Here is a 25638-nt window from a genome sequence, read left to right on the forward strand (position 1 = left end):
CACGCACCATTCTAAGAATGGATGAGTATGCACTCCACGTCAACTCGGAGGAACGCACACAGGGACAATCCCTATGAACCAGGGGGTCTGACAGGAAGGACTAAAGCACAAGACAATGCTGACCCCGTGCTCACTTATTTTACATACTCACGTCCCTAGAGAAACGATCTCAAGGTTTTAACTATTGTTTCCAAACTGAACACTCTGCAAATTACTGCCACTTAGTTCCCCTGGCCCAGTTCCATTTTTTAACAAATGCAAGCAGAACTATTCCACTTGGATCCAGGCCCTCACTGGAATCCTTGCCTAGAAATACTAGCATAAATGTCTTATTATAGTAGCTTTTAAAAAAGTGATACTCGGCGCCTGGGTGGCTCAGTCGGTTAAGCGACTGCCTTCAGCTCAGGTCATGATCCCGGTGTCCTGGGATCAAGCCCCACATCGGGCTCCCCCCGCTCTGCAGGGAACCTGCTTCTCCCTCTGCCTCTGCCTGCCACTCCCCCTGCTTGTGCTCTCTAATTAATAAAATCTCAAAAAAAAAAAGGTGATACTCAAAAACGTTATGTTCCCGTCTTGACACTAGGGAAAAAAGGAACAGGAAGTATTATTTTTCTAAAGAAAATATACTGATAATAAAAATGCCAATTGGGAAATTTAAAAGCTCATAAAAGAGCACGGCAGAGTGGAGAGAAGAGAGGCTATGGAGGGAAACTGGACTGGATGATCTTACTATCTCAGAACTGTGTATCCCTGGAAACTTACTTAATAACCAGCTTTCTTTATAAAATGATTATAAAACACAGAGCATAATAGAATTAAATTAAGTATGTGAAATGCCAAGCAAATTGTTTGGTACTTATTAGGGGCTTGTTAGTAAAACTTCCTCTAATCCCCCCCACGGCATAGTTGCTTGTTCTGTTACTCCGAGCTGTGGGTCTGACACGCCGTCTCTAGAACCGTTACTGAATGCCTGCATGTGCCTACAGCACAGGGTATGAAACTAAAGACCGGTCTGAGCACTAAGTACTTGAATGCAGTCTTAGCATTTACCATATTCAATGAGCAGAGGCAAAAGCCTCCCTAAATTATAATGTGCATCAGCAATTCATGTGTGTATCCAATGCCAGAGCAGACAACAAACCAAAATTCTCAAATCAAATACAGCTTTCTGTAAAGGTTTCTTGTGTTCGAGAATACACTGATTCAGTCCAGTTCCTATCTCTTCTGTGTTTGATTGCTTGTTATCCTAAGTCACTGAACAGCACTCTGGAGTCCACTAACTTACAATCCCGCTGCCTTTGATATCACTGCAGGTACATTCTTCCCCTGGTAGTGGACAAGCCATGCAGTTTAGATCTATTCCGCTAGAGGGTCATCCAGATCAAAGTCAGAGAGCCAGAGAATGAGAGACAGAAATTCTGAGAAATTAAGGGATTTTTTTCCAAGGCCACAGAGCTAATTAGTGTCAGAGTTAGAATCAGTATCCCAGTTCAGTTCAGTGCTCCTTCCTTTTTAAACATTCCTTTCTTGTCTATGTCTCCAAACATATTTAAAGAGTACAAGAAATCTGAATACAGTATGTACATGCCCAATGTTAAAAATGGAAGCCAAGGAAGAATGGCTCTATAATTTCTCTATCTGCTGCACAATACAGCCCAAGAGCACAGTAAACTAAGTTGCAACTCCATCTCACTGATTTCACTTATACTTTGAAAGGAGAGCTGAAGCAGAACTTGAAATACTATTAAATGTTAAAAGCATGAACACTGCATCAAGCAGAGATCCTTGTAACTTTTGCTCACAACCAGCAGGGTCACGTAACCACAGCCCACTTCCAAGCCCACGCTCCATGAACTGAGTCACCTGCTTGCAAGAGTTGATCAAACATGTCCACAGAAGCTTTGACTTTTTTGAGTTTGATTCTTTCCCTCAAGGCTGCTTCACTTATATCTTCAATCTGAGGTTCAAAGTACTCAGGCATTAAACACTAGGAAAAGAAAATGGCTAGTTACAACAAACAGGTAAAAGGGAGCAGGACTAAACTTTTATCACCAACACACCAAAATCAAACTTCACTGTCCCAATTCATTTTTCAAAACCAGGCACCAAGTGTAAATCTTCGTAGGGACTAGAACTTAAAAAAAAAAAAAAAAAAAAAAAAATCGAAGAACCCCTCTAGGATCCAAAACAAGATCAATTAGCTATCTCCTAGCTCAGGGAGAATTTAAAAGCACCCCAAAATAAATAAATATTTAATTCATATCCAAAGAATCCGGTTTCCAACTAACTTCCCCACCCTCAAGTTGAACTTTTCTCGTCCCCTGCCGAAAACTACCCTTTCTCCTTTCCTTCCAATCTTGTTTCAATGTGTCAAGAGTATACCTGGTTTGCAAAGGCAGAAACCTTTCAGTCCTGAAGCTTCTTTCACTCTAAAAACACTGACCATCACCAAGGTATGCTGATTTTACCTCACTCACTAGTTTATTTCAATACTTATTGAATGCCTTTTTCTGCCAGGCACAAAGCGAGGCATTGGAGGCACAGATCGAAGTCCTTCTCTACCTCCAGGGTTCTCCGCATCTAACAGAGAAAGCAAGGAAGGAAGGAATCATAGCACAGCGGGAATGTAAATGACGAGCTCTGGAAGGTGTGACAGTGCTGTCTGTCAGGGAGGCAGGGACCCATGGAAGGCGTCAAGCGGAAGTGAGCTCATTAGCACAGAAGAGTATAACTGCTAATTAAAAACATCCAAGGGCTCGAGGGCCATCACTGCTGCTGTCCCCACATGGGGCTCTGGCACTGTCACCTGCACAATCACACTGACCTCCTACTTTGTCACTGGGAGCTGCTGCTTGAGGAGGCTGTGCCTGGGTGCATGACTTTCAGGAAAAAAGGAGTCTGGGACACAAGCCTGAGGTTACTATCTCCACTAATAAAACCAGGAGGGCAGAGGTGCCTCTGTTCCGCTGGTCACTGTAACACCGGCACTGAGCACAATCGCTAACACGCAGCGTGCCGCACGACATTCACGCTTCATGACTACAGGACGCGGAGGTAGTTGGAAATACAATTTGGAGTTCAAAGCAAAAGGCAGAAGGGGTGACACACTCTAAAGAGAAACCAGGACACTGGACTATCAAAGTAGACGGATCTGGGCCAAGACCTCCACATTCAAGGGGTGGATAGAAAAGCTACTGAAGAAAACTGAAAAGAACAGTCACAGAGGTAAAGACCTAAGATTCTGGCATCACAGAAGCCGAATAGGGAAGACAGGATGAGGAGCAAATACAGACAGGAGTTGAAAAAAAAAAAAAAAAAAGTTACTAGTGTAAGCAAAGATAACCATACACATCAAAAGACTTCACCCAATACTGAGGACATTCAAGTGGCTACTGAAATATTAGCCATGAAAACGTGATTTAATTTACATATACGTAGTAATACCCGAAAAACCACTATTAGCTCTCCTTACCGGTATATGAGGTTCAGCTATGTCCTTCTGAAAGTACTTGGGATGGGAATTAATAATAAACTTTGCTGCATTCTCCCCAGACTTCTTTGCCAATAAAAATGAACGCTATATAAAGAAAAAGATTTAAACTAAGAGACAAAAATTGTACCCTCAGCAAGCCTCCCCCTCAAAGAATCCAACAATACATAGAAACCCAATTAGAAATTAAATTACACATCATTATATATCCACCTCTGCTACCAAGTGTGACATTTTAGGTCACATCTTATATACAGCTTGGGGTACATAAAACCAGTACACTGAAACCGAGTGGACTGCTCCAGTGTCAAAGAGCCCTACGTATTAAATCCCAAATCCCTTCCACAGCCAATCTCTAAAACTTTGAAACTGTTACCTTTTCAAAGGTTTTTACACCAAAGCTAAATTCTGTATGCGTGGTTGCACCCAAACAAGCAAGATAAAACATAACGCTAGAAAAACTACATAAGAACACTCACAGATTCCACAGAGGATGTTGGTATGAGGTAAGGGTCATCCTGAAATGCGTAAGGGGCAGCTGTGATGTCCTATGAAGACACAGAAATCTCTTTAGATTTTTCACTAAGATCTTGAGTTTTGATGACCAAAAACTCCGTAAAATAAGTTTTAATTACATATGTAACACATACAGAAATTTGTGTGTGTATAGTGAAAGAAACCCCAATACCTCTACCATACTCTCAGCTCTGTCATTACACACCAAGCAAACAATGGCTTAAACCCCCATGACTACTTCTTAAGATTTGAGGGTGCTACCAGGAACTACTGATTTTTTAAACGAAAAGATCCTCTGAATCAACTAGTATGGGCACCAGTGTCCTGCACTCCTTCAAAGCCTGGCCACTACCCACCCAAGAATCCCTCCTCCAAACGGAGGATACTGTTGTGCCCTCTGGGAAGGAGCAAACAGCAGCTTCTCCTGCGTCCTGTTGCCGGAGGTTCTATACATTTCTTCACACTGTTCGAAGAGGAGAACCCTGAACAAAACTCTTCAGTACCACTCACTGAAAACCCGCCCCGCAATTACTTTCTCTATTTCTCTCTTCTACTTTGGAACCGCCTTTCCTGGGCCTTCTGGGACCTTTGTTCCATAGGAAAAACTCACCCTATATCCAGAATTTCTCCTGACTGTCCCCTTCATGCCCTGTCTTACTTACTTGGACTCTCCAAGGGACAGCTTCCCTGCAGCTCTCAAGGGAAGGCTGCTCATACCTAAGGCCTGGAGGTAGGATTTTTTGGGGGGCGGGGGGGGGGTCTCAGCTTCCTGCTGCCACTTTCAAAACCCAGATCCCTTCATACTCATGGGAGGCTCATTTCACCCAGTCATGTCACTCTACTAAATGAGGCAGTCATGTAATGGTAAACCAGAGGTGGCAGTTCTAGGTTAGTTGCCCCGGACTACTCACTCCTTGATTACAAACTAGTGCCTGGCTCTGGTTCTGATCCTCTAAACCACCGACACCTGTTTAGGGCCTCTAGTCTTGGTGACATGCTGGACTTCTTTTAACTTACTAGACTTATTCTTCCTATTTATCTCCCAATTTCCCTCCCTCCACGATTTCCAAGTCCTCCACGGTCTGTGTGAAAAAATTCCACTCTGGCCCTGGAGCTCAGATGCCTCGAACCAAATGGATCCCCAAAGTGAACTTTCCTGAAGCTACTACCTGTCCTGTCTTCTCTCAGTGAATGGTACTGACCGCTCTGCAGTCCAACCTGTAGATCCTTCCATTCAACTGAGCTATCATCAGATCCAACCGACAATTCCTTAACTTCCCCTACCGACTCTACTGTCCCTTATCCCAACTGCCATGGCCATGGTTCAGTGTCTTCCTATTATTTATAGAGCACCTCCTATGTGCCAGGCATTTTTCTAGCTACAAGGGAGACAATAAGATCACCCCCTACCCCAATAAAGCTTACAGTCTAGTGGGGGGGGAACCTCCAGAAAGTAAAAATAAACAATATGTAGTGAATTAAAAACAGATAACTGCTATGCAGAAGAATGAAGTAGAAAAAGGGACAAGTAGCAGATCTACAACCTAAGTGGGATGGTCAGGGAAGGCCTCACTGAAAAAGTGACACTGAGGCAAGGAGCTAAGCAGGTGAGGGAGCAAGTAATGTGAGTATCCAGGCAGAACGAACAGCAAACCCTAGACCCTGAGGCAGTGGTGTGCCTGCTGGGAAACTGAGAATTAGCCAGGAGGCCCTCGAGGCTTGGGTAGGGCCCACGGGAAGACAGCAAGAGACGCTGTCAGAGAGATAATGTGGGGGTGGGGAGGATCATGGGAGGGCCTTAGGAGCCCTCATACGGACTTCAGTTTTTACCCCAATTATGACAAATGAGAGGCCACTTGAGTTCTCAGGAAGGAGTGACGTGATCCAGTATTTTACTGGGATCATTAGGGCTGCCTAACTGTGAGCAGTCTGCGGGGAGCTTGGGCAGTGAAGAGAGAGCTGTGATCAGTCCAGGGCAGTAAGAGATGATGATGATGACTTAGATGACCAAAGCCGTCGTGGTGATGATGACAAGAACTTAAAATCTGATAATGTGTAGAGTTACCAGGCTGGTGACTGCTGTCCTTAGAAAGGTCTGCTTGCAAGGCTTGTCCTTGGCTGGCACCTGGAAACCTGGATTTGGGAGGGTTCCCACCATCCCCAGTACTGATAAGATTGGCTCACTGTGACTAAACTGTTTGTACAAATGTGGCTTACAGTGAACTCCTGCCTTCCTTCTGAAAGTTTGGAATTCTGATATGTGGCCAGACACCAAAAAAACCTCTGGGTCCTGAGTTCCTAATGAGCTTTTGTGGCAGATGTTTCACACGTGCTGTCACAAGTTGGCTAGAGGAATTGAACGTGTCCTGTGTGACTCCACTGGGAAAGGACTCTTGGAAACTTGCACCTGGTTTCTTCTGGATTTCACTCCATGTGCCTTTTCCCTTGGTCGACTTTGCTTTGTATCCTTTTTCTATAATAAATCATAGCTGTAGGACTATATGCTGAGTCCTGGGAGTCCTCCTAGCCAATCACTGAACCAGGGGGTGGTCTTGGGACTCCATGCACATGTATCTTGAAGGAAGAAACAAAGGATTTAATGTGCAGCGTAAAAGAAAGACGAGGCACAGGTAACCCCTAGGGTTTTAACACGAGCAATCAGAATAATGGAGCTGCTGTTGAGGAGACGGCAAAGGTTTGGGTTTGGACATGTTAGTTTTAGGATCTTTACGCTACATTAAAGTTGAAAGGTTTCCCATCTCCACAGGACTGTCTTTTCTAAAATCTGGTTACTATACCACTGCTTAAAACTCTTCAGAGGACCTGAGTGCCCAGCGCAGCATTCATCATCTTGCCTATTTCTCATTTCCCCACCCTTCAAACCCTCCACTCCTACGCGCCAATGACGCGTTCCGTGCCTTTGTGCCTCTACGCACCGTGCCGCCTCTGCTAGGAATGCCCTTTCCCACCACAGTAGCCTTGCCGCTCACCTTCCTAGCAGCAATCCAATTATCAGCTCCTCTGGAAGTCCTTCCCCAGCCTGGGTTCCATACCCTCTTCTCAGTGCTCCTTTCTGCTCCCTCTCTAGGAACTGTGCAAGGGCTGAGTTTATTCTACATCCCGCACAGTGCCTGGTAAGCATCAGAAGGGTGCAATATGTGGTTACTGAATGAGTAAGTGACTAGACCTTGGATTTTAAGGGCCCAAACCTAGACAAATCAGACAACTGCACACGTAATTCTACAACTTCTTTGATTTGAAGGCCATTCTCATTAAAAAACTGGGTGTAGAGATTACTTAAAAGAAAAAAAAAGTTCCATTTCTGAGGCATTTACCAAGGTTTCAGTTTATCTCTCAGACTACAAACTGTTTTTGAATTGTCAACAGAGCAAGTTATTGACAAATATCTCACTAAAATGGTTGCAGTAATAATAAAATAGCCAGCATTTAAGGAGCATTTCTTTTGTGCTAGGCACTGCCCTAAATCCCTTAATTATGTACTAATTCTCACTATAACCTTGAAGTCTGATGCTATAATTAATCCCCACTTTATAGATAAACACACAGAAGCGTCAAGAGATAAAATAACTTTTTGATGCAGATCACAAAGCTAGTTGCTCAGCTATGAAACAAAACACTGGCTCCAAGACCCACATTCTTGCATCATTTACAGCATGGTAGATACAGTACTTCTCAAAGTTGGTCTACAGATCACTTGCATTACACTTCACACCCAAGCCAAAAAAAAAGAATTTGAAGATAAAAGACTTGCGCCTAAGTCAAGGACTTTCAGAGCCAGTTCCTTTAAAAGCTTAGTTTCCCCATTTGTCACATGAATGGACTGGATTAGATCATTTCTAAGAAACTTTCAAGACCCACAACAAAAACCTAAAATTCCTACTTACCCTATTCACTGTGGACGCAAGTGCTTGAAGAACAGCCACTTTATCCCTAAGAACAAGAACCACAAGTTGACCCATGTCAGGGATTTCCATACCCACAAAATGAACAAGTGATTCCACTCTCAGTATGGATTGGCCAAAAAAAAGTTCAGGTCTCAACTAAAGCCAGTTCTTTCTTCTCAAGATCACTAGAAAAACAAGCTAGAAAATGAGAGAACTGTCCTATTCTTTTGCCTAAAGGTGGATAGTACATGTTCCTGCTATACTTTGCCTACCCTCTCCGGCATTGTCCACCATACCATCTCCAAAGGGCCAGCGAGTCCCACTCCTAGCTCATAAAACTATCTACCCTGAATCTTACCTCGTCCTAGCCATTTTCCTACGCATTCTTTTTTTTAAGATTTTATTTTAAGATTTATTCTTAAATATCTCTATTTAAATGGGGCTCAAACTCAGGGGCCCCATTTTCCTATGCATTCTTATTGCACTTTCTGGGCTACTCTTGCTTCTTTTATCTAAAGTGGTGGCTTTTTTTTTTTTTAAGTGGTGGCTCTTAACTCAGCTATATATGAGAATAAATCAGAAGATGCACTCTGGACTCCCTGAATCAAATCCTCCAAGTTCCATGGAGAACTGTCACATTCTTACTGAACTCCTGGATGATTCTGCTGTACTCTCCTCATTCAGAACCTCTCAATTATATACCCTTTATAAAAATTTCAAACCAGCTGTCCACTGTGCTATGGGTGGAGACCCTCACTAACTACTGGAAAAAGAGATTTCACCGAACAGACAAACCAAGATAATTTGTTTACAAATATATTTTTATTCCTGTTACATTTTATGTGTTTCATTTCCAAAAGTGAAGTAAATTTAATAAACCAAAAGCATTTTTCTAAAAAAAAGCTTAACATAATATTTATAACATAAATCATTTCAAACAGACAAAACATACAGGAAATTTTGTATCAAGACTGAATAATTTCCTGATGTGTATAAAATCCACTGGGTTATCTATCCATTTTTAAAAATCACACTTATGTAATTCCATGGAGACAAAGACATCCTCTCATCTCTTAGCATTCCATAAAGTTTACATTAGCACGTATGTCTCATCAAGTCAACATATCCTCCTAACATACTGAACAAAGGACAGAAGAAAATTATGACATTCAGATTACTCACTAGTTCTCTTTTTAAAAAAGGGTTATTTTAAAAAGCAACCTCAATGGATACATTATCCCTAAAAAATAAATTAGAACATTACAGGTTATGGTGTCATCTTGTGAACCCCCCCCCCTTACTCTGGGTTTGGTATTTACTTAATTCTCTACACCCAATGTGGGGCTCAAACTTACAAGCCTGAGATCAAGAGTTGCATGCTCTACTGAGTGAGTCAGCCAGGCACCATAAGTTTGGTTTTTGTATTTCCAGAACTTTTAAAGTACTTTCTCTCTCTCTCTCTCTCACACACACACACACACACACACATACTGTCATTCTATACATTTGCTTATGTAAATTTGTATTATCCATGTTACTACACATAAATCTAATTAATTCCTTTAAATGATAACCACTTCTCATTATCCACTTATTTATCTATGGCCGTTTAGACTGTCTCAACTTATTATTATTCCCAAGTTATAAAAAACATGTCTCTGGGGCGCCTGGGTGGCTCAGTTGGTTAAGCCTTCGGCTCAGGTCATGATCCTGGAGTCCCGGGATCGAGTCCCACATCGGGCTTCCTGCTCAGCAGGGGGTCTGCTTCTCCCTCTGGCCCTCTTCCCTCTCGTGCTTTCTATCTCTTGTTCTCTCTCTCTCTCAAATAAATAAATAAAATCTTTAAAAAAAAAACAAAAAAACATGTCTCTGGATTTATGCAAGTGTTCCCCTAGAATAGCTAATCAATAAGGTATACACATTTTAAATTGATTTGGCAAACTTTCCTCCAAAGTATTAATCCAATTGAGTGCCCTATCAACACATATATCTGAGCATCCATTTCTCCACATCTTCTCGGTGCCAATCTAACAGTTTTTTTGTTTTGTTTTGTTTTTAAATGTGGGGCTTGAACTCATGACCCTGAGATCAAGAGTCAAATGTTTAACCAACTGAGTCACCCAGGTACCCCTCTAATAAGTTTTAGTATCTATTTCTTTTAGGACCCAGTTGCCTATGCATTGATTATAACTGGACTCCCTGTCATCCCTAAAATCACTATACAATTCAAATTAACCTGTTCACAACACTGCCTTTATCACATCACATTCATCTATGAAAACGCACAATGACCCTGTATAATTTGTTAAAGTCTTCTAAGTTACCTGAGTGATCTAGGAAATCACTCTTAAAAAGTGACACATATCTAAAATAAGGCCAACAACAATTTGTAGTCCTTACGGCTTCTTCCAGGTCTAAAAGCCTAAATTCCCGAGCAAAGAAATCATCACTTTCTCTGTAAGGAAACAAATAGTATTTTTTACTTTATAGGTCACAGAGACTCTGTTGTATGTTATGCCAGTATAGCATAAAGGTAGCCACAGACAACATTAGCAAATGAGGCTACACTCCAAAACAATTTTAGTTGACACTGAAATTTAAAATTCATGTAATTTTCACATGGTCATGAAAGTCTTTTCACTTTTTTCAAGTATAAAAAAATGTAAAAACCATTCTTGGTTCCTGGGCTATATAAATAAATGGGCCCCAGTTTACTGACCAATGCTCTATATCAAGCTACCTAATTCCCTTATTCTAACAGAGCATTTTTCACAGGATTGTCTGCTTGGCCTCTTCCTACGAGCAAATATGTCACGGTCATGTCCCACTCTACCTTACTGTTATCTGTTTCTGTAGGTCTCATACTTTAAGGGTTCACAAGAATACCTACAGGGATATGCATTTAAAAAAAAAATTCCCTGGTGATTCTGATTCCAACAAAATAACCTTACTCCTTTAAGGCACAAGTAAATTTCTACATTTTCAATAAAACTCCCCTTGATTAGTGTAATACAATTATTGATTATATCATATCCTGTGTGCCTCCAGCGACGTGTATAAAATTAGTACTTATGTAAGACGTAAAACATAAAATATGCATGTGACTCAACTATATCATAAACCGTCTGAGCACATCCTCCAAATTTTCCCTCTTTTGTATTCCATGTAGTACCTTCCTCAGGCACAGAGGCACAGTGGGTTAGTAAAGTGCTTTGGACATGAATGCCATTCAAGAAAGTGCATCATTTATAGATACAAATCAATTCTCCTGAACTCAATGTATACAGCTGACCCTTGAACAAGGGGTGCCAACCAACTCCCGTGCCTTTACAGAGTCAAAAATCCATGTGTTAACTTCTGACTCTTCCCAAACTTAATAGCCTGTTGACTGAAGGCTTTCTGATAACATGAACAATTAATGCATATTTTGTATGTTAAGTGTGTTACACGCTGTATTCTTATAAACAAAGTAAGCTAGAAAAAAAATTTTTTAAGAAAACCGTAAGGGGCGCCTGGGTGGCTCAGTCGTTAAGCATCTGCCTTCGGCTCAGGTCATGATCCCAGGGTCCTGGGATCGAGCCCCGCATCAGGCTCCCTGCTCGGCCAGAAGCCTGCTTCTCCCTCTCCCACTCCCCCTGCCTGTGTTCCCTCTCTCGCTGTGTCTCTCTCTGTCAAATAAATAAAATCTTAAAAAAATAAAATAAAACCATAAGAATACTGTACTGTATTTACTGAAAAACATAATGGACCCACGCAGTTCAAATCCATGTTATTCAAGGATCAACTGTAATTTATATAAAAAAAAAGTTATACCCCAGAACTTTAAAATAGTGATTTTCTGAGAGCTATGTGGAAGGCTCTATTCAAATGCTCCTTTATTCCTTTGAGCCTGGTGCTGTTGTTATACACGTTTTACTATGGGATAGATAGGTTAAGTAACTTGCCTATGAGTAGTGATTGCTGGTAATTTTATTTCCTTCTTGCATTTAGCCGCCCCCAATAGTTATTACTTCTGTAATTTAATAAAGTCTTTTTTTTTTAAATGAACTTGAGTCTTCAAGGTCTACTTGGAGAATACCTGGCTTTTTGAGGGTCATAAAATGCATTCAAAATCATTACTATAAAAATTCTGTGGAGAAGTTTCAGTTCTCCCATAGTCAACAAATGTTGAATAAGGCAATTTATTCAAAGATCTACCTAGTTAGCTGAAAAAGACTAAACTCTGTCCACACTATATTATTTTACTTTTTTAAAGACTGTAAGGATAACACTTCTGTCTGGTCTCTCAACCTGCTAAGAACTTCCTTAAATGAAAAAAAAAGTTATTCTAATAATGACGATCATTATTACTTAACTATTAACCAAAACTCAGTTCAGAAGATCTATGTAAATCTCATGCCCCGTTCACTCACTACTCTCCACCTTCCTCTTTATGTTCTTTTTCATCTCCCAAGTTTTTCTCCCATCAGCTATTTTGTCTCGAGGAATGCTCTCTATTTTTCTTCATGTCACTGCCTCCTTACCTACAAATGTTTTGCACTCAGTCACTTGAATGAACACTGAATACTCACCAAGTTTTCTTTTTTGGAATGACCACTTCTCCAATCCCTTAATTTGAAAAATAAAACAAAAGTAAATTGGTTTCCCAATACTACTACTACTACTACAAATAAGTGCGATTTGTTAACACAGAAACGGAATTATTTCAGTATATTTTTATATACCTGTTACGTTAGCTCCTTCAACCTTTGGGACGGTTGCACTTCCAGAATAAAATCTGCAAAAAATAAAAGCCCTAAAGTAATACTCATTAATGAGGTTTCCATTTCACCTCCACCTATGTGCATTTTGAACCCAAATTTTCCAATTGTCATGGATCAAAATAACTGAATGATTCATGTCAATGTACACTGAGAAGACATGGCCTGAACAGCAAGTTCAAAACCATTACAAAATAGATACAAGATACAGACACAATATGGTCAACATTTTTTAATCAATCTCATTAAATAAAATCAGGGAAAAAATTTCAATAGCCCTTGAACCACTGAAGTAGCTGATCTGAAATATAACGGACTTTCAACTTTGGTAATCTAAAATACTGAGGTCAAGAGGGACGACTTTATGGGCTCCTGATTTTATATGAATAACACCCTAATGATGATAAGAGTACCCCACTTAAAGCAATTATGATAAATTATTAAGCTAAGATCATCATGGGCTTTCATCCCACTTCATTCAACAATCAGGAACTTGCCAAATATGTACATCCTAATTTAAATTTCAAACTGCTGATATCATTTTTTATCCGAAATATAGAACCACTGACTCATGACTGAGTTTTAAAATGTTCTAGTAACACTAAGAAATACAGTCAAAATATCACACAGTCATGTGCACTATTATCTTGTGTATTCCTTTCCTACATGGCATTGGTACCATTCCTAAAATTGCCAGAATGTGATCAGATAGAAAATTCACTTCCTCTACTGGTATCTGGTCTCAAGCATCATTTGAAAACGATACTTTTCTGCTAAGGATCAATTTCAGAGAGGGATCAACTCTTTCAAATCACACTGTCTCTCCTGACATTATGATATAGTGACCACTGTCGTCCTGTGGGTAAATGCTGAGGGAGAGATGCTGCTGTCAGGCAAAGGAAATGAATAGAAAAATGTCAACAGTGGTGCTACCAGGAAAAGGATTGGGAGGGACAGCAGCATTAAGGCTTCTACAGTACTAGGTGGAGCATCTTCTCCTTTTTTGAGAAGTTGCATGAAGGTATTGCATATAAGACGTATATCTGAAGTTACACAGCTCACTTATTCCTCACCATTTTTTGGATGGTTATTACTAGCTGCAGTCTACAAAAGAGAAAATCTGTCTATTAATCAACTAAAAAAATGGCACAAACATCGAATCCAAAATTGGGGTTTTCCCAACTTTTCATTACAAATTACTGACTATTTCCACACCACCACTGTAATTAGTGGAAAAAAAATACATACTCTCAGGTGTGACAATCACAGCAATCCAAAGGCTGTGCTCAAATCTTTTAGACTTCCTTGTTTTTATGAAAACCTGGATAATTTCTTTGGCCAACCATCCCCACAACACGCAGCACACAGTGGCCCTCATAAACTGCCTTTAATTTGGGAAAATCTTCAGAGATCCCCGTTTGATAAAAATGAATAAGGGCGCATACTTTTCTATTTTTAAAACCTGGGGTTGCTACTAGCCACATTCACTAAAACGCAATCTCCACGAGAGCAGGATCCTAATCTTGCCGACAGTTCTTAATTCTAGGATAAGCCAACCACCCAATAAATAACGCCCTAACACATGAGTCTCAAGCCCCTTTTCCAGGACTCCAGCTCCGCATGTCGGGCTAACCACGCGGCTGCGAAATTGCGCAGGCGCATCCCACTCCATTGTACCTAGCTCCCCAGTTCTCAAGGAAAAGCTGACACAGAGGACGAAGTTGGCCAGGGGGGTCTTTCTCTTGGATTCTCCATGCGTCTCTTACCTGCAGCTGGGAGTCTGTCCACACGGACCTGCCCGCTGACCCCTTAAGGTCAGGCAAAGCTTGCAGCGGAACCGCAACCAAAGATTCGTCGCGACCGCCGCCATCTTTGGCTTCGTGTACCATGCTGGGAAAGCGTGACCTCGACCTTCAGGATCACCAAAAGAGGGGGCGGGGAATAGCTCGGCTATTGGCTGAGATGGAACAAGACAAAAGCGATCAAGAATTAGGTTAAAAAAAGCTCGTGGTTTGAAAGACTTTGTTACGGAAGTTAAGGGCTCAAAACGCCCCGTTTTCCTCGGAGAAATTTTCCGAAACTATTATTTTAGTGACTTATATGTCTTGAGCGAAAGTCATCAAATTACTTCCCCCCCCTTCAGTGGAAGTGGTCTCGTCCACGTAAATCTCAAACCAGCGAGCTTTCCTCGAGCGCAAGCGCATTTTAAATCACATGGTAGCTGCCTGCCTGAGGCTGAGTTAAGTTGCCGGTGGTGATTGGAACTTCTCTTTGGGTGTCAGAACTCGAAACTTACCTGGAGGATGTTGGGCTCAAAGAACATGCCCTGGCGGAGGCTGCAGGGCATTTCCTTCGGGATGTATTCGGCCGAAGAACTCAAGTAAGGAGTTGGTGGGAAGCATGCAGAGTCTGCATGTTGAGGTCGGCGCCGTAAACTACTGTTCCCAAAAGGTCTTGCGCTCAGTTTATCTTCTGAGTCAGTGGTTGTCTGGCGCGTGGCCTTTTGGGACTCGTAGTTCCAGAAACGTCTTGGGTTGGCGTGCACTGCTTAGAACCCAGGGGGGCTAGATTAGAATTTGAGTTGGGGAGGAGGTTCCCAGGTTGCAACTTTAGCTTCCATCAGTTTCTTTGGTAATTAACCAGCGTTTGTGGAGTTGTAACGTCTCTGATGTGGTTAATTAAAAACATAATTAGTCAAAATGGTTATCCTTAAGACTCATTGAAAGCGACGACTTTTCTTTGCTAGGACCCTTTATATTCTTTGCTTAGTTACTAAATCAAGGGGACTCTCTTAAGTCCTCATTTTGATCACCATAGCATTTGGCAGTCTTGACCACACCCTCGGAACTCTCTTTATTTGCAGGACCTTACTGTTTTCGGGTTCTTTTATTTGTGTGAGAAGGAGAGTGACATGGGTACAAGGTTTCTCTTAGTGGGGATGAAAATACTCTGTAAATAGACTGGTGATAATTGTACAACTCTAAATATGCTAAAAACCATTGAGTGTACACTTTAAAAGGATGAATTGTGTAATATGTGGGTTATATCTCAACAGAGCTGTTAAAGAATGTTTAAACCTTTAATGTGAAAAATAACAAAAGCCAAATTATAAACTGGGAAAAGTATTTGCCACCATTAATGTCCTCATGTGTGAGGAGCTCATATAGTACAGCAATGAAAACATTAAGATTTCAATTCAAAATAAGTAAAGGACTAAAACAACTTGAAAAAATATAATAAAAAATTAATGTGAGAGTGGAGTAGCATTTGTCCACCTGAAATTTGGAAAGATTTTTTTTTTTTAACAATTTTTTTTTTTTTTTTTTTTTTTAAGTAGGCTCCATGCCCAACGTGAGGCTCAAACTCACAGCCCTGAGATCAGCAGTCGCCTGCGCTACTGACTGAGCCAGCCACGAGCCCCTGGAAAGATTTTTAAGTGCTAAGATTCAGTGCTACTGAAGACAGGCAATCAATATTAGCCCACCTTTTCTAGAATGGAAAGTAGTAGAATATGTCAGGAGTTTCAAACATTTTGCACCCTTTGTTCAGGGATTCCACTCCACTGAGGAAATAATTACATTTTTAGGACATAGTTAAAGTTTGAAGTATCTTGTGCAAAAATCTTTATGCAGATAAGTTTCATAAGCTTATTTAAGATAGAGTTTAGTTAAATGAATTACTAATTGCCACATAATGAAAGATTTTATAACTCTTAAGGACTATGTTTCTGAAGAATTTTAGTGACATGAAAACACTCATTTAACGCTAAGTGAAAATAGATAAATGCAATGCTAGAAATACCAAATGATCCCAGCTGTGTTTCTAAAAATATTTCCAAAGAGATATGTCTATGAATGTTATCAGTTTTTTTTTCTAGGTTGTGAGATTTGGATAATTGTCTTTATTTCCAAAGTCAAAAAAAACTTAAAAAGCACATTTGGCATGAGTGTACTTTGGTAAAAGTAGTTAGGTGTCCTTTGGGAGCCCCCTTTAAACCAAACATAAAATATTGGGATGAAACTTCTAGTGAAAGAGGTTACACTTCTCAAAGTTTTGCATATTTGTGTTTAACTTCAATTTACTACTTCTGCACGCAGGGATTATTGGGTTATCTTTTCTTTATTGACCTATGTGGGCTTTGGAGTTAAGTGTGGTCCATGTCCTGCCTCTGTCCTCTCCCCATCCTGGCTGTGTTACCTGGATTAAATCACCTAACTGTTCTGACCCTCAGTTTCCTCCTCGGAAAAATGCATATAGTGATGCCCCTTTCAGAGGGTTAAAGTCAGACTAAATGCTGTTTGTAAAGCATGTAGCATGTGTAGGTACTTACCTTATTTGTAGGCAGTCTCCATTGTACTCAGTGCAAGATTTGCACTAAATCTGTCTTTAAATATTTTACCACTCTTACCTGTTAAGCATGTATTTATCCAGCAGCTGTTGTATGCAGGCTCTAAGTGTTGAGCTGCAGTGGTGAGCAAGGCATACACAGATTCTACACTCTGAAGCTGTCAGCATGTCTGAGGAAACAAACATGAAATCATCATTTAACCCCGAAGCACCAAAGAAGAAACATCCGAGAAGTTGGGTAACCTTAGTTTTCCCTTGGTCTTTCTTTTATCTCCTTAGGAAATTAAGCGTTAAGTCCATTACAAACCCTCGTTACCTGGACAGCCTGGGGAACCCGTCGGTGAACGGCCTGTACGATTTAGCTTTGGGCCCTGCGGATTCCAAAGAGGTGTGCTCCACCTGCGTGCAGGACTTCAACAACTGCTCTGGCCACCTGGGCCACATTGAGCTTCCGCTCACGGTGTACAACCCTCTCCTCTTTGATGTATGTTCTGCCCTGGGCTGCTCTGTCTGTGTGGGGTTTGGGGCTGCTGGTGGCATTTGTGAGTGCCACTACAGGTGTCCAAGTAGACATATTCTACTACCTTCCACTCTAGAAAAGGTGGGCTAATATTAATTGCCTGTCTTCACTAGCACTAGCTCTAGCCACAGAGTTAAAGTGCTCTCTACCATGAGATTTAAAACCTTGAGGAGCCAAATCCAATAAATCCAACTTGGCCTATAGCCCTAACTAAATGAATTTCAGTTTGATTCCAGTTGAGAAGAACCACAGCTTGGTTCTGTTCACAAGGGAAAAAGCATTGGAATGCATCCCCTACACCTGAGATTTCAGTGGCTTCGTGTCCTTCAGAAATCTGGGCAAAGCCTCCCTGACAATAGGACTTCTGGAGTAGTCCAAGCCTTCCCTGAGCTCTTCTAATGAATTTGTAGGCTTTTGCTTGGTTGCAAGAAGAGCAAAGCCCAGAAGGCCAGACAGTGAGCTAAGTATGAGGCTCCTGTCTAGAGTCCTACTTGTGTATTTTCAGCTTTTTCTGTCAGTTAACCTAGCCTCCAGGATTTGTTTTAAAACTCTACAGATGACAGTATTTGTGATTTTTTTTTTCTGTTAATCGTATTGAGAAAAGAATTGTCTTAAATACGGTATTTAGTTAAATACCAAATATTTAACTAAACTTAAGTTTGGTATATATTTAAATACTAAATATTTTGAATAATGTTTCATTTATCTATTTAAAGATTTTATTTTTAAGTGATCTTTACACCAAACATGGGCCTGGAACTCACAACCCCCAGATCAAGAGTCCCATGCTCCACTGACTGCGCCAGCCAGGTGCCCCTTAAATATTAAATATTTTAAATGAAATATGTAAATACTAAAACTAGTATCTGGTACTTAGTTAAATAAAATGAAAGTAGCTCCCTACCTCAGACCCAGAGTAAATTTCAACTTTTAAGGGATGAAAATGAAATGATAAGAAATATACAGGAATATTTATCTAGTTCATAGGGTCACAGAGGCCTTTCCAGGTATATCAGGGGAAGTGGAATTTTTTTTTTTTTTAAGATTTTATTTATTTAGAAAAAGTTTGTGCACACACATGAGCCTGGAGAGGGGCAGAGAGAAAGGAAGAGAATCTTGAGCAGGCTCCCCGCCGAGTACAGAGCCCCACGTGGGGCTGGATCCCATGACCCTGAGATCATAACCTGAGCCAAAATCAAGCGTTGGACATTTAACTGACTGAGCCACCCAGGTGCCCCAGAAGTGGAATTCTCGAATAAACTATCTACATAAAAACAAAAATCTTAAATACGTTGAAAATTACCTTGATTATTATGTCTCTTTCTAATTATCCTGCTTTTTCTTCCCTCTCTTCAGAAACTCTACCTGCTGCTCCGGGGCTCCTGTTTAAACTGTCACATGCTGACCTGCCCCCGGGCTGTGATTCACCTCTTAGTCTGCCAGCTGCGAGTTCTGGAAGTGGGTGCCCTACAAGCAGTCTACGAGCTTGAGAGAATTCTGAACAGGGTAGGTGGGTGGTGGCTGTCATGGAAATCAGGCGAGCCAAAGCAGTAGGAACAGACCTGTTTGTGTGTTGTCCCTAGACTTGTCATCCTAATAGTCACCAGAATGTTTGATCTTTACATCTTACAACTACGTACCAATAGCTAGGTGTGAAAACGTGAAGCCATAAGAGAAATTGAAGAAATGTTAGCGAAAACAACATTGAAATACCATTTTACCTATCAGTGAGTTTTTTTTCTGGACCTGGGAGCCAGTGGAGGCTTATGCATTGCTTTGGATAGTTACGTTTCTTTTGTCTGTTTTAATGCAGAAAATTGTTTTTCATGGTATTGACATTTTTTGAAAACTCAAAGCCAGTTGTCTTGTAGGACTTCTCACATTCAGGATTTGTCTGATTATTTCCTCACTAGATTCACATTTTGGTAGGAATACAGCCTGTACCATGTGAGATACATTGTACTGTGTCGTTTCAGGAGGCACATGCTGCCAGGTGGTTTTATTATTGGTAATGCTGAGTTTGATTCCTTGGATAAGATGGGGACCACCAGATCTATCATAGAGACATTTTTCTCTTTGCGATACAAAATTCCTTCAGATTTTCTGGTGCTAGTATTAAGTATCTTATGTAAAATTCATTTTCTGTTTGTAGATCAAAATATTAGTGGTTTTTGTGTATTGATTTTTGTCTGAAACAACCTAGCAAAAGTATCATTAATTCTAATGCTTTACCTATAGATTGTTGTTGATTTTCAACACAATCTTATCATCTGTGAATAATCGCAGTTTTGTTTCTTTCCAACCCTGAAATATGTTTTCTTTTACCTTATTTTGGTGGCTAGGATTTACGTTACCGTGTTGAAGAGGTAGCGGGCATCCTTGTCTTGTTTCTTGTCACAAGGGGAGTCTTTCACCTTTCCTTTTGACTTCCCTTTCCTGAATAATTTAGTCTTAAAGATATTAGGTGGACAGAGCAGATAGGATTCTACACAGAGGTGTAGCCTTAGGTGGGTTGTCAGAGCCCAAGCAAGAGGAGAAAGGCATGCAAGAGGAAAACATCGCTGCGTGTGTGGGCAACCCAGCATGGAATGTCAGAGCTCATAAAGGGTGAGGAAGGTGTTCATTTAGGGATAAGAGCTCAGCATAGGGGTTGAGTGCCCAAGTGAGAAAGTGCCCATGCTGGATGGCCCAGTGAGGGATGTGAGCATCCAAATAGGATGAGAAGGGGTTCCACAAGGAGGGTGGCCTAGAGTGGGGTGTGACCCCAAGTTGAGTGAGAGCGATCCGTGCATGGGAGAGGTGGCAGCAGTGATGGGAGAGGGGTTACATATAGGGAGGGGGATTGATCCAATAAGTACATATTTTAAGGATAAAGCAGGCCAGATTTCACACTATTAGAGAAGGGAGTTACAAATACATGAAAGAGAAAAGATCCAGAATTAATCCTATGGTGTTGGACTGGAATTAGAAGTTTGGTATGCACATGTAAGCATATGTGGTTTCCAGGGAACAGAGCCAGAAAATGAACCCAAAGTCAAATTCGTCAGAGAGAGGAGGATCTTCTTAGTGTAAATCCTATTTGTCTAGGTATTTTTCTGGTCCATTTCATGTAAAGTTTCAGATTTGTTGGCATAAAATTCATGATGCTTACCCTTACTAACTTAAAATTTTTTTTTGTAAAATATACACAGAAGTGTATTAATCCCATAGTCTAACAAATAGTTACAAAGTAACTGTCACCTATATGGTCACCTTCATTGTCAAGATATTGTCCAAGTCCCCAGAAACTCTGTCTCTTTCCCCTGTCCTTGTGTGTTTATTTCTGACTGGTGTTTAGGGTTTTTTTAACCATTGTACTTAGAAAATTCTCGGTAGGACCAATTTGAGGCGTAGGATGATACCGCCTTTCTCCAGAGAGGATTCCTATTTTTTCTGCCACGTACATGGTGGCCTGGGACCATTGTAGGCCTGGTTCAAAGCTGAGGGCTCCCTAGGCTGCCTGGGCATTTGGAATCCAGACTGCAGTTCTGTCAGGCCCAGTCTGGTTCCTAAGGGTGTAACCCTCTCAGTTCCCAGCTTCCTGTGTTTGTGGGATGGATAGGTGTCCTGGTAGAGTTCTGTCTTGAACTAACTCTGGGCTCTGATTTCCGTCTCCTTTATCATCTGAGGTCTTCGAAATGAAAAGTTCAAAAGGGGTGAGTTGGAAAATGCACCCAAAGTTAGGACTGCCATGTTGTGCAGCTCCAGGGAGCATCTTGGAAGTTGCAGTGCTTTCTGCAGGGGCGTGTAACTACACCGTGGGCTGCCCTGGAGCTGTACCATGCTGCAGCCCCGCGTCAGAGCAAACAGGGCCCCTGTGCTGTTTGACCTCCTAGTTTCCTGGCTCCCGTTCAGTTCCGTCTGCCTGTTCCTCACTGTCCTGTCAGCTTTTCGGAGCTTTAAATATTTTTTAGCATTGTATCCTATCTTGGTTCTTTGCAGCTTTAGGTTTGGTCTGAGTAACTTAGCTCACCATTATTGGAAGCAAGATGGTTTTGATTTTTTTTTTTTTTAACAGCAGTGTTGCCTCACTGTTTTGAAAATGCAACACAGCATGAGGTTTCCGTCTCTTCCCTTGAACTAAACCCTCCCTCCCTGGGATTGGCTGGCCCCCATAATGCTGCCAATCATATGCTTGCTTTACTTCGGAAGTATGGTTTTTCTCTTTGTTTTTCAGTTTCTAGAAGAAAATGCTGATCCTACTGCCTTCGAAATTCAGGAAGAGTTAGAACAGTACGCGGCCAAAATTGTACAGAACAATCTGTTGGGATCCCATGGTGCACACGTGAGTTATCCTGTCTCTTTTCTCGTAACATTTGGTTTTTAGCGTAATTATCACAGATCCCTGTACTCTGTCATTTGTGTATACTCTCGACTTCCCAAGGCACACCTGGGTTTGCATCCCAGTTCTGCCTCATAGTGGCCTGTGACATCACAAGTTACCTGCTGTCCCTGAGTTTCTGTGTCCTCTTCTTTAACACGTGCAGGACCGATGAGAGGAGTCAGTGAAGTTAGGTGGTGTAGGTGCCGCGTTCAGCAACATTGTTCGTCTCACTTTGAGAGTGGTGTCTGGGTCCTTTTCTTCTTTCTCTCTCCCAACTACCGTAAACCATTGCTACCTCCTCACCTCCCCACCCCCACAGCACTGGTACTCATCTTTCAAGTACTAATCTTAAAATCTAATTTACCTTCTGCTCAAGTTTCACACCTGAGATTCTGATTTCACTGGTCTGGGGTAGAGTCTGATGGAAGTTACAAAAGCTCCCAGGAAGGTTTCGTTTGCAGCCAGGCTCAGACCCGTTCCTGTAGCTTAACTGTGGATGGGCCTTTCTTAGGACCCTGAGGGCCATCCGAGGGAGGCGGCAGGGAAGGTATACTAGCTGCAACCGAGAGGTTTGTTTTAAATTAACTAGCATTTCTTGAGGACTTATTGTATTCCAAGCCCCCCCAACTGCATTCATGAGCTCTTAGTAACAGCTTGGTGAGGTAGTTATTCTCATTCTCATGTTATGGTTGAGGAAATTTAAGGCTTAAAGAAGTCACTTAGTAATTGGCAGAGTTTGGCTGTGTTGAGAGTTCTGTGGAGAATGTTATTTAAGGAAGAGGGTGGCTTCCTCTGGTTTTTTGTTTTTTTTTTTAAAGGTAAAAACTGTAAAGTGAGTATGTACTCCAGGGTCCTTCAAATGGTACTGCAAGGTTTTTTGCCCTTTCTCAACAGGTGAAAAATGTTTGTGAGAGCAGGAGCAAACTCATTGCTTACTTCTGGAAGGCACATATGACGGCCAAGCGGTGTCCCCACTGCAAGTGAGTATCAGGCTCTTGCCTCCCCCTTTCCCCAGAAGCCTCTGGCCAGTCACTCATGGCTGTTCCTCAATGCCTTGTTGAGGTTTTTCTCTCCTGAGTCACAATTGTTCTCACATGTAGGACCGGGCGGTCAGTTGTCCGAAAGGAGCACAACAGCAAGCTGACAGTCACGTACCCAGCCATGGTTCACAAGAAGGCTGACCAGAAGGACACAGAGCCCCTGGGTAAGCAGGCTGGGCCCTGGGAGGTCCATGGCCAACAGATATGCTTCGAACCTGGGGAATAGCTGGTCGTTATCACATTTCTCACCGGTGTGTTTGTTGTGGGCCAGCAGTGGGGCAGGGTCCAAGCCTGGGATGGTTGGAGGGGACCCTAGTGAGTGCCCAGCCCTGGCCTCTCATCTAGAACGGAGAGGCTGAGCTACATTATGAGGCAGTGCCCTGTGGGTTGAATGAGGTACATCTTGCCTCAGGCGGTCATTTTTCTGGAAGATTCTTGAGGAAGTTAAGAAATCTCCTTGGCAAATACTTAGAACCACTTTATTGTCGAATAAGTGTGGACTTATTTTGAAGTAAAGTGTAAAATGTAGGTGAGTTTTTTGTTTTGTTTTTTAAATTTATTAGAGAGAGAGCGAGTGCACGAGTGGGGGGGGAGGGGTAGAGGGAGAAGCAGACTCCACGCCGAACAGGGAGTCCGACGTGAGTCGAAGGCAGACACTTAACCAACTGAGCCACCCAGGCGCCCTGTAGGTGAGTTTTAAAGAAAAACTGTGAGCATTCAAAGAATGTCAGCACTTCCCACAGGCTGCTCCTGGCTGTCCACTCAGATTCCTGGAGTAGAGTGCCCCTACTCAGCTCTGCTCTGCCAGTGGGGTACTTGGGAAAAAATTTGTGAGACTTAGTACTTCTGTTTTTAAATCTTTCATTTATTTAAAAAATTTTTTATTTGACACACGTTACATTAGTTTCAGGTGTACAACACAGTGCTTTGATAAGTTTATATACTATGCTGTGCTCACCACAAGTGTAGCTCCCATCTGTCACCATACAACACTATCACAGTATCATTGACCATATTCCTTATGCTATGCCTTTTATTCCTGTGACTTACTCCATAACTGGAAGCCTGTATCTCCTTCACCCATTTTGCTCAACCCTCCACCCTTCTCCCCTTTGGCAACCATCAGTTTGTTCTCTGTACTTAATAGTTCTGATTGTACTTTTTGTTTATTCATTTTTTTTTAGGTTCCAGTTATGAATGGCATCATATGGTGTCTTTTTCAATCTGACTTATTTCACTAAGCATAATAATTTCTAGGTCCATCCATGTTATTGCAAGTGGCTCAATCTCATCCTTTTTATGGCTGTATAATGTTGTATTGTATATATATTCACTATATCTTCCTTACCTCTTGGTTTGTTGATGGACATTTAGGTTGCTTTCCTATCTTGGCTATTGTAAATAATGATGTGATAAACATAGGAGTGTGTATATCTTTTAAGTTAGTGTTTTCTTTTCCTTGCCCAAATACCCAGTAGTGGAATTGTAGGGTCATATGGTATTTTTATTTTTAATTTTTTAAGGAACCTCCACGCTATTTACCACAGTGACTATAATAATTTACATTCCCACCGACAGTGTATGAGGGTTTTTTTTTCTCCACATCCTTGCCAACACTTGCTATTTCTTGTCTTTGTGATACTAGTCATTCTGACAGGTGTAAGGGGATATCTCGTTGTGGTTTTGATTTGCATTTCCCTGATGATTTGTGATGTCCAGCGTCTTTTCATGTGTCTGTTGGTCATCTGTTGTCTTCTTTTTTATTTTTGTAGCCATAGGCTTGTTTAAATATGTTTTTTGTTTTTTCTTTTGAAGTGGTGAAGGTTAAATAAGATATTCCATATCAAGTAGAGACCAGTGCCTGCCATGTATAGTAGGTGCTTTGTAGATGTTAACTGTTGATTTTTTGTGATGCAGTCAGTGTGCCAGGATGGAAAAAGCATAACCTGGGAGTGACCCCTCACCCTGCTATTTATTCTGAGTGGCTTACAGAAGGTCCCTGGAATTTCGTTTTCAACTCCATATAGTGGCAATAACAAAACTTCTTGCCCAGAGTTGAGAAGATTTCATGAGTGAAAGTCCATAGCCTATTGTTACTAAACCTTATTCCAGAGCTCGAGAATATGGACTAGGCAGGGAAATAAGTTCTATTCCTAGTGATGCGTAATCTTTTACATTGAGGACCCTGGCAAGGCTTGGAGTTAATAACTATCTCAGTCCGGTTGGGCTGCCATAACAAAAATATCATAGAATGGATGATGTCTAAACAACAGACGTTTATTTTTCATGGTTCTTGAGGCTAGGAAGTCCAAGATTTTGGTGCTGGCAAATCTGATGTCCTTTGAGGGCCTGCTTCCTCACTGACAGCGATCTTCTCCCTGTAGCCCTCACATGGCAGAAAGGGGCAAGGGAGCTCTCTGGGGTCTTTTTATAAGGATCAGGGCACCAGTCCTGATCATGAGAGTTCTGCTCTCATGACCTAATCCCCACCCAAAGGTCCCACCTCCAATACCATCACATGGGGGGGGGTAGGATTTTAACACATGAAACTTGAGGGGACATAGACTCTCAGACCTTTTATTTTATTATTTTTTTTCATAGGTCAGACCTTTTACCTTAGACTAATTTTAGGCTTGCAGAAGAGTTGCAAAGATAGTACAGAGCGTTCTCATGTACTCTTTATTGATTGTCCCCTAA

At 41.5% G+C, this 25638-nt stretch overlaps 2 protein-coding genes across 2 annotated transcripts in view; one reads left to right on the forward strand and one right to left on the reverse strand.

Annotated features, from left to right (window-relative positions):
- Positions 1 to 15093, reverse strand: part of PTCD3 (pentatricopeptide repeat domain 3) — a 34629-nt gene extending 19536 nt beyond the window's left edge. Inside the window, exons 1-8 of the mRNA XM_027621352.2 lie at positions 14968 to 15093; positions 14438 to 14628; positions 12636 to 12688; positions 12483 to 12519; positions 7912 to 7957; positions 3970 to 4038; positions 3473 to 3577; positions 1864 to 1987 (exon numbers count right to left, since the gene is read on the reverse strand). Coding sequence (XP_027477153.1) covers positions 1864 to 1987; positions 3473 to 3577; positions 3970 to 4038; positions 7912 to 7957; positions 12483 to 12519; positions 12636 to 12688; positions 14438 to 14628; positions 14968 to 15018 — 676 coding nt within the window. The 5' untranslated portion in view covers positions 15019 to 15093. The remainder of the gene's footprint in view (positions 1 to 1863; positions 1988 to 3472; positions 3578 to 3969; positions 4039 to 7911; positions 7958 to 12482; positions 12520 to 12635; positions 12689 to 14437; positions 14629 to 14967) is intronic.
- The window catches only part of POLR1A (RNA polymerase I subunit A), a 74731-nt gene continuing 63984 nt past the window's right edge, over positions 14892 to 25638 (forward strand). Inside the window, exons 1-6 of the mRNA XM_027621343.2 lie at positions 14892 to 15051; positions 17298 to 17502; positions 18895 to 19044; positions 21755 to 21862; positions 22796 to 22881; positions 23002 to 23105. Of these exons, the coding sequence (XP_027477144.1) occupies positions 14975 to 15051; positions 17298 to 17502; positions 18895 to 19044; positions 21755 to 21862; positions 22796 to 22881; positions 23002 to 23105 (730 nt within the window). The 5' untranslated portion in view covers positions 14892 to 14974. The remainder of the gene's footprint in view (positions 15052 to 17297; positions 17503 to 18894; positions 19045 to 21754; positions 21863 to 22795; positions 22882 to 23001; positions 23106 to 25638) is intronic.

Source organism: Zalophus californianus, chromosome 8 (assembly GCF_009762305.2).
Source record: "Zalophus californianus isolate mZalCal1 chromosome 8, mZalCal1.pri.v2, whole genome shotgun sequence".
NCBI classification, from domain to species: domain Eukaryota; kingdom Metazoa; phylum Chordata; class Mammalia; order Carnivora; family Otariidae; genus Zalophus; species Zalophus californianus.